Raw genomic sequence first — 8,741 nt, 5'->3', positions numbered from 1 at the left:
TTTTTTTTTTTTTTTTTTTTTTTCCATCACTTCTTTTCATATACACATGTATGAGAGCAGTAAGTGGGGAACGAGGAAACAACATCTCGATGGTAAGTTTAGTCACCACTTTAGTGACTTACAAGTGGGTTTGCATTACCCCCCTCTGTGTGTGTCTAACTGATGTGTCACGCATCACCACGGAGGCACACCCGCATTTGTACATTTCACCCCGTTATGGGAACCCCTAACACGTTGGCACTTTTTTTTTTTTTTTTTTTTTTATCCCATTTGCAGGCCACACTTGAGAGCAAGAGCGGGGACGGACCCCTTTTTTGCCACTGCTCTTTTTTGGTAAGACAAAAAAAAGATATCCACACGGAGCCGCTGCGACAGGCACACAAAGTGCAACACATTTGTGCAAAAAAAAAAATTTTTAATTTAACGCGTAAAAAATGACTCACAAAACACTCCTTTCCACAGGGACGCTGCTTCAGCCGAAGTAAATGCAACGCGCTGGTATTTCTGCTGGCCGGGGGCGCAGTCTTAGCGGTCATATTAATTGGCATTTTGATTCAGCGTGCGACGCACCTCCCCCTTAAGTAAGTTCACAGTACAAAAGCTCGGCCATCGAGTTCGGCCTCGTTGTAGTCGTTTCCTCCGTTTGTGGCTATACAGGTTGGCGTCATGAGAGGGTAAAAGCTTCTTCCACCTTTGGAGTAACTGCTTCCTCAATTATGCATGTTCCTTCACACACACATACACACAGGGCCAAAGCGGGAGAGAAAAAAGAAACCACAAATAAAGCGAGCATAAGAAAGTCTGTGGTGAAAAAGTAAAACACATGAGATAAGCGGCTTGTAAGCAAAGTAGGGACATCACGAAGGGCATTTCTTTTCTGTGACGAATAGGAACCCCCATGGGGGGGATATCTGCGTAAGATGCTCCCTCCAAGATGACGCATAAAATTAGTGGTTCACTCTTTTGGCAGACTCAGAACAAACGTGGTGAAATAAATGTTAGTAATATTTTTTTCATATAGGAGTCTACAACATGGTTTGCACTGCATGAGTAGTGTTTTTTTTTTTTTTTTTTTTTTTTTTTTTTTTTTTTTTTTGTCTGTTTTAATAGCCCATTAATTTCATTCTTTTTTTAGTTACATTTTTCACTTTTCACGTTCGTGCCTCCGTCCCCTTCTTCTGACGCTTCGATGTGAATCACGCGAAGGGGAAAAGACTGAAGCACGACATTGTCTTATGGAAGAAAAACAAAAATTATAAAATTAAAATTGTAAATGTATCATGGGGGACAGGCAGCTCGTCCTCAAACTACTACCTACCCAAGTGGGGAGAAGAGTCATGTCCTCATATAAAGGCTTTTCAAAAGTGTTCATTAAAATAGCATCAGTCAGTGGAGACCTCCCACGCTGGTGCAAAAAATGGTGTGGGGGCGTTGCACATGAAATGAGGCAACTGTTCTTTTTGAACAAATTAGATTGGATGATTGAGAGATGGCGCACAAGTAACCTCTACACACCGCAAAGGACAAATGCACCATTTGAGTGCGCGTCTACCACTGCATGATGGATGGAGAGAGTGAACTGCCATAACCACGCAGTGACAATCCTGTGGGGGATGCTTTCCCCCTTCTGTCTCCACCACGCTGGGTCATTTGTCTTCCGCTTCTGGTCCATCATACACTGATGCATGATCCGTCCAGCGGACTGTAGCGAATGGCGCATTGGGGTGGCTGTACTTGTGGCCTGTACAAAGTTAGAGGGGCTGAAGCGGGGGATGGAGAAACAACAAGGGGTTCGCACAGTTTGCCCTTTTACCTATATTTGAATGCCTTTCAGTTGTGCCGTTTTGGCTTGTATTATTTTATGTTTTTATTTTTTTTTCCACTCCCCCCGTGGCTACACACCGTGCGTTTTTTTGAAAGAAGAAAAAAAATCCACCATACGTGTTGTGGCGCATTCGTCAAATCCGTCCGTAACTCTTTTTTCCTCCCGCAACGCCACATGCGCACGCCCTGGGGAAATTGAGAATGCCCGAAGAATTTCCAACAGGTGAAAAAAAAAAAAAAAAAAAAAAAATGGCCTAGCATGGTACAACATTAACGCAGAGCGACGAGAAGGAAAAGAGCATAGGCCGCAGTTAATACAATCGTTAAAAAAACAAAAAAAAAAAAGGGGGAAATATTAAAGTGCAGTTTTTACATTTACGTACACGTAGGTATATATAACCATATTTGCTAACCCTTTTGACGCGACAAAGTTTGCTCCTCATGTGATGCTCAAGTTACTGTGTCATTGCAGGAGCAGCTGATGGGCAGGACACTTTTTAAAAGCCCCTCCTGAAAGTTCCTTTCCTTCAATGTGTGCCACGCATGCTACTAATGTCACTAATGTCAGTACTGTGATGGTTGTCCTGTTTAATTCGTTCAGTGAAGGCCCAGGGTGACCGCTATTTCGGCTGCGGCTCCTTCGACCAGTCCAATGGACGAGTCTCTCACCAATAAGTGACGCCCTACCATAACGCTCACGAGTGAAGAAGTCGATTCAGAAGGAACCCTCTACCCGTACCACCATCGCTACGTCTGCTCATCAACAAGTGCAAACTTGAAAGTAACCAATAATGGACGACTGCTCAGCTCGAGAAAGTAGTAACGAGGATACCTTTGAAAATGAAAAAAAAAAAAAAAAAAAAAAAAAAAAAAAACACACATATTCCGTAATAAGGGAAGTGAACTACTCACAGAATGCGGACGACATATCGGAAGAAAAACCCAGTAAAAAAAAAAAAGCAACTAACAAAAAAAAAGTACACATAGAGGATGTCCAAAGGGTAAGCGAGTTTAAAGGGGGTTCTTCAAGTGACGAGTGGAGGAGGAACAATAGAACACAAGATGGACAGGACCCCGAACTAAGCGGATGCATGATCTCCCACAAAAGTGACATTGATCGTTTGTTAAGGATAAGGAGGGAGAAAAGGAAAAAGCGCATCAACCACAGCAGCAACCGTGGTAGCCATGACGACAACAGTGAAAGTAGTAGTAGCGAGGAGGAAATGATTGTACTTCAACGGCAGAGAAGCAGCGGGGAGCTAGACGCCACGACGGCTCCATCTCTTCACCCCAATTCAAAGCAGACACCCCGCAGGAGTACAAGAAAAGACGCACCATTCAACGTGGACCATACTCCCCACACGTCAAACTCACCACGGAATGGACACAATGAGGAGGAGTGGCCTCAGGAACACCTTCACAGTAGTCATGGGCGTGGTGGAACAAGTGTTAATATTGTGCTCCCTGTAGTGGACCACATTTATGATGTAAGGAGTGGTGATGATATGCACAATGTGAGCAGTGGGGACCCCCCAGCAATGAGTAGCGCAGACTCGCAAGATATAAGCAGCGCCAACAGCAGTGAAGCGAATATTTTTTCCAAGATGCTCTACAAAATAAAAAAAGCTTTTGTGGACAGGAGGGGGAACCCCATAACGAATGATAATGTAGTAGACAACGACATTTGTGAACTGACCATTGTGGGTAGCAATGGAATGGACCCGAGTCATCCTAACAACATAGTGCACCTTGTGGAGGATGAGGATGCATTTATAATGCAGGGGAACAGCACTAGTCAGATAGCAGGGGGAGAAGAAAGAGGAGGTTCTTACCCACATCGAAGCAACCGGACCAACGAGATGATTTGCCTGAACGAACTAAACCCGAATGATCTGTTAAACAGCTCTGTTATGCTAAACTCCAATCGCTCACAAATAAATGAAATTTTTAGTAACGTTGAAAATGGGATCATTATAATGGAAAGGCCAGATTCAGGTACAAATGGTACTACATCTAATCAAGATGCGGCAGAGAATGGTAGAAGTAGCCAATATGCTGCTACAACCCACCGCGTCAGCTACAGTAATATTTCCAACAAAATAGCTACCTACGTTAAGGAAAATATATCTTACGTAAAGGAAAGAATAAAAAACTATTGGCTAGAACGAGTACGTGAAGCAAACACCCAATTGACCACACCACATCACAATACAACCCAACGTCAGGAAACAAACGAAGAAACAATTTACACCGAAGACGAAAACGATGACCCTAGCTGTCTTCAAGTACTTTTCTTCCTAGGGTTGGTTTGTAAATTTCCTATCCTTTGGATAATCGGCTCCATATTATTTTGCATCACCCCAAGGGAACACAAAAGGACCAAAATGTGGAGTCTAGTAAACAGCATGTTTGCCCTCATTAGTATAGTTTATTTTATAAGCACCTCAAAATTTCAAATGCGCAAGCCAGTTTTTGCCGTCCTCATGGAACCATATGCAGAAGAAAAAAATAATATTCTTCCAAGAGGTGTTTTAAAAAGTAGAGACCATGTTGTTCATAATTGTGTAGTCCTGGATGGATCTTCTACGTCTCACTGGATGGGGCAAAACTCCCAGGCAATTTTTTCAGCGGAGGGAACATCCTTTTTAAATTGGAATTTCGTGTCGACGCAGAAGCCGGACACGCACATTTTACTGTAAGGAAAAAAGGAACGGTACATTTCATTTTTGTTGCTCCTGGATGGAAATAGCAGCAGAGATAAAAGTGCCCTGTTGAACAGCCTGTTATGGGGGCTGTCCTGTGCCCAAATTAACACCTTCCCATTTTCCTGCCCACGCCTCCCTTGCAGAAGCAGTGACGTGTACAAGCTGCTAAACCGCGTCCAAGTGACGTTCCTGTTTGGAAGGGGAAACAGCTACCCCCCTGCGCAGGTCGAAAAGATGAAGCCTTTTTTTCAAGACCTAAAAGATGGCCTCAGACCTGTCCCGGTGGAGAGACTCACAATGACGGACCAGGAGTAATTCTACACGTGCCACTCTCGCGCGATGTCCTTTCTCGTTTGCGTGTATATGCAATGAATGGCGCACTTCTGCGTCGTATTTATATATTCGCCCGTGCAAAAAACGACCAACGATTTTCCCGCCCGCTTCTCTCTTGCAGCGTCCCCGAGGACTTCTTCGCAGGAGGACTCAGGTGCGAACGGACAGAAAAATACGCGCCCCATAAGGCCAACGAAGCCGAAAAGGTAAAGCAAAAGGAAAAGCAAAAGGACAAGGAAAAGGCCAAGTGGTATTTATTCTGGAAGGAACACGACAACTCAAAGGATAATAAGACAACCGGATCTGAATCAGACATGTCCATTCCCGTTGGAGAAATCTTCTTTTTTAAAAGCGAGTACACCTGCAGAGTGGCTTTCCTCTACCCAAAAAAAACGAACCACAATGAAAAGGACATGCCACAAAATTTTATACAAATAAATAAAATTATAATAAAGCCCATTTGAGGGAACCCCAGAGGGCATAAAGTTCGTTTGTCTGATATGTGTAGACGTGGGGGGGAGGGGAGCATTGTCTTCCCACCGATATGGCAGTAAAGCTGCACATCGCTAGGGTTTTTTTTTTTCATCTTTTTTTTTCATTTTTTTTTTTTTTTTTTTTTTTTTTTTTTTTTCCCTCTCCTCTCTTCGCCCCTTTTTCCACATGTTTTTTTTTTTTTTTTTTTTTTTTTTTTTTTTTTTTTTTTTTTTTTTTTTTTTGTTTGACCCACTGCCTACGTCACCATTTCACCAATGTGTTTGTTTTTTAACTTCATTCGCCGCGCAGCTGTGCGGCACTTGCAGCGGCACCTGTGTATCCATGTGCATCTACGTATGCTGATGTTCTTCGAACGTTTTACCAATTTTTTTTGTTCAGTTTTTTTTTAAAGACCCACGAATGCGTGGTTTTCGAAATAGTCACTGTTCAGAAGCGCGCAGTGAGTAGCGGCCTTCTGAAAAGTAGAAACCCACGCCTATTCTCCCCATATCGGGATGGTACTCATAGTGAGGTGAATTGATACGCAACTGGGGAGTTTAGTGGCGCCTGCCGAACTTGCGTATGAAGCAGCCAATCGCGTCGTCCAACTTGGCCACGAAGCTTTGCAGCTCCTCCCGCTCAATTCCAATGACGCAGGAGAAAGCGATGTAGGAAAAGGGATACAAATCGTAGCTGCACCCAAAGTACTCAAATGTGTGGTTCCCAATGGTTAGGGGTTTCTTCTTATGAATATCTGCGTGATTTACATGTTCCTTTTTTACCAGATGTGTTTGGGACCCCTCTTCCTTTACACCCCCCTCATTGCGGTTGTCTGAAGAATGGATCGGACGTGCATCTTCACTCTTTCCACGATTAGGGGAAAACGCCCCATCGATATGTGCACCCTGCTCAGTAGTGTCAACTCCAGGGGGACCTACTTCCCCCTGGTGAATGGGAAAAGAAACTTCTACATCAGTCTGCCGTTGGTGATCCCCCGTGTCTGTTTCCCCAGCTCCATTTCGTATCAAGAGCGGGGAGCATATAACCCTATGCCCCGTTACATTTCTGTAAAAAAGTAAAGAACCCAGTAGGGTAATACTCTGAGGGGTTACCACATGACAAATTTTGTAAAGCTCGTTTAAATTAATCGCCATGGATATTTTATTCTTGCTAGCTTTGATTAAACTTAAGTTATATTTTGAGCACAGAGTATAAACCTTTTCCTGCAACCAGACAAAATTTTCCTCCCTTTCTTTTCTTAGGTTTAGAATTTTTTTTTTTCCTAATTCTAGTAATGTGATGAAGAGGTCTAAATATGCATGCACGGGGGTTCTACCAGGGTAGTGTTTTTTCAATTCTTTCATCTTTTTCTTATCGGAGCTGAATACGATCCCGCCGTTAACAGGGACAAGGAAATTCTTATCACAACTCTGAACCACAAAGTCCACTCGACCTTTCGATTCAAAACACTTTTGTATTTCCTTACACAAATAAGTGCATTGTAATCCAAAGGCATTATTAATTATGTGTGGAACATTATACCTCTTGCAAATATGAGCAATTTTTACCACGTCATCTGAATTCCTTGGGGCATAACTAGATGTGACGGACATGACACAACAGATTTTTTCACCATATGTTTGTATCAATTTTTCTATTTCGTTCAGGTTTGTAAATAATTCTTCATCCTTGTAAACCATGTCCACTACTAAATATTTCAAGGCACAAAAATCGATGCATTTGTAGCAGGTCTTATGATCTATTCTAGAAATTATTACATACTCACCTTTTTCTCTTTCCTTTTTTGTGTACAGCAAGCAGGTACTTAAGCACATCCCTGTAGCGTATGGCAATATATACACGTCTTCACAACCTTTTATTCCAAAGCTTTTGATAAGATCTTTTACAAAGCTCGTGGTCGCCTTGGCCAGGATACTGTTCCCTGCGCTCTTGGGTTGCACGTCGTCCAGATTCCCGGACCTGCGTAAGGGGAATAATTTAAGTGAGCAAGTCTCTTCAATGTTCACATACACGCATAGATGCGCACACACACATATGAAGGCGTGTGTGTGTGTGTGTGGGGGGGAGGAACAGCTGCTCACCTGCCGATGCCGTGCCCAAATCCGATATACTTGTTCCGCACGAGCGCGCTATATATGCGATTCTCCCTCTCCCCGATTTTGACATTCTTCTCGCTGTTGCATCTGAGGAAGGAAATAGGGCCAAAATGAGTTGTATATGTCCTCGTCTCTACAACATCGCATCACGAAGCAAATGATCTTTTTTTTACGCACAAATTTTGGGAAGATATCTGGTGCAAGATGTTCATGATGGTTATTTCGTTTAGGCCCTCATTAGGGACACGGCCGTAGTTTAGGATGCTGCGAAGCGGAGGCGGAAAGTGTTGTATGACGCAAACATGGGACACCATTATTTCCTTGGATGGCACACAAGTGCATGTATTTATGAGAATGCTCATTGTGAGTTGCTTTTTTTTTTTCTTTTTTTACTTCCATAAGGTATTTTCCTTCCGGTTAAGGGTCTATTATTGGGGAGGTAGACAAAAAAGAAAAAAAAAAAAAAAAAATGACAAATGACAACTGGTAGCAGCATAATGCGCGGTGAGAGACACACACCAATGTTACTCACGTTACACACTTCGCACGTATGATACAAACAAAAGTACCTGCTTAGATATTAGGGAATACCTATTGGTGCATATGTCCCCTTGGATGGCCTTGCCATTGCGCACGTCCACACCTGGTGTGTTCATCTTGCTCTTCTAATGGAAACTCTCAAGAGAGGATAATTCAATATAGAACAGAAAGAGGGGGACAATAAAGTCCAGTTGTTTTCCATTACATACGTGTATTCACCTGAGCATCTCGGTACGATGCTCCCAAATGGTTAACTTAAAAAAAAAAAAAAAAGACGGAATGGACTTTGAAGCGGATATATATTTACTCTTTTTTTTTTTTTTCTTTTATCGTATGTTGTTCATTACGCTTTTACAACTCCTCTGCTAGAGATGCACGAGCGAAACAACTGTTGTTACGTCAATGCAGGATTGTCGCGGGTTCACAGTTATACCTGCACTATAACTCTACTGCCCACTACAAATGAGTGCATACAACACACAACATACACCATACAACATTGTTCTTTGTTCACCAGGTGAAAGGAAGAAGCGAACAAAATCGTTCGAATTGCTTTCAGCAGGTTGTTCAGTCAACTACACTTATGAAGGGACCCTAACACAGGACTCCATCTTGCTACTCTACTGGTGTACAAGAATTCATGTAACAGTGCTTCCCCTTTTTCTTAAAAAACTTTTTTACATGAACGTTCAGGTAACTTTTCGCAAATTTGCAAAAAAAAAAAAAAAAAAAAAAAAAAAAAAAAAAA

The 8,741-nt window shown here is 42.5% G+C and overlaps 2 protein-coding genes across 2 annotated transcripts; one reads left to right on the top strand and one right to left on the bottom strand.

Moving 5' to 3' along the window:
- Positions 1–2,615: 2,615 nt before the first annotated feature.
- AK88_02047 (uncharacterized protein) lies at positions 2,616–5,326 on the top strand (the record flags this gene model as incomplete). Its single annotated transcript, XM_012479681.1, has 3 exons — positions 2,616–4,519; positions 4,673–4,840; positions 4,984–5,326. The coding sequence occupies 3 exons, from the start codon at positions 2,616–2,618 to the stop codon at positions 5,324–5,326; spliced, it is 2,415 nt and encodes an 804-aa protein (XP_012335104.1).
- Positions 5,327–5,893: 567 nt separating this feature from the next.
- On the bottom strand, positions 5,894–8,109 carry AK88_02046 (O-phosphoseryl-tRNA(Sec) selenium transferase; the record flags this gene model as incomplete). Its single annotated transcript, XM_012479680.1, has 5 exons — positions 5,894–7,316; positions 7,439–7,540; positions 7,631–7,717; positions 7,847–7,878; positions 8,023–8,109. 5 exons carry the CDS (start codon positions 8,107–8,109, stop codon positions 5,894–5,896), a joined length of 1,731 nt encoding a protein of 576 aa, XP_012335103.1.
- Between the last annotated feature and the right edge of the window lie 632 nt (positions 8,110–8,741).

This window comes from Plasmodium fragile (genome assembly GCF_000956335.1).
Source record: "Plasmodium fragile strain nilgiri unplaced genomic scaffold supercont1.19, whole genome shotgun sequence".
Lineage (NCBI taxonomy): Eukaryota > Apicomplexa > Aconoidasida > Haemosporida > Plasmodiidae > Plasmodium > Plasmodium fragile.
The sequence above is the reverse complement of the archived record's forward strand: the minus strand, read 5'-3'. Positions and strand labels throughout refer to the sequence as shown.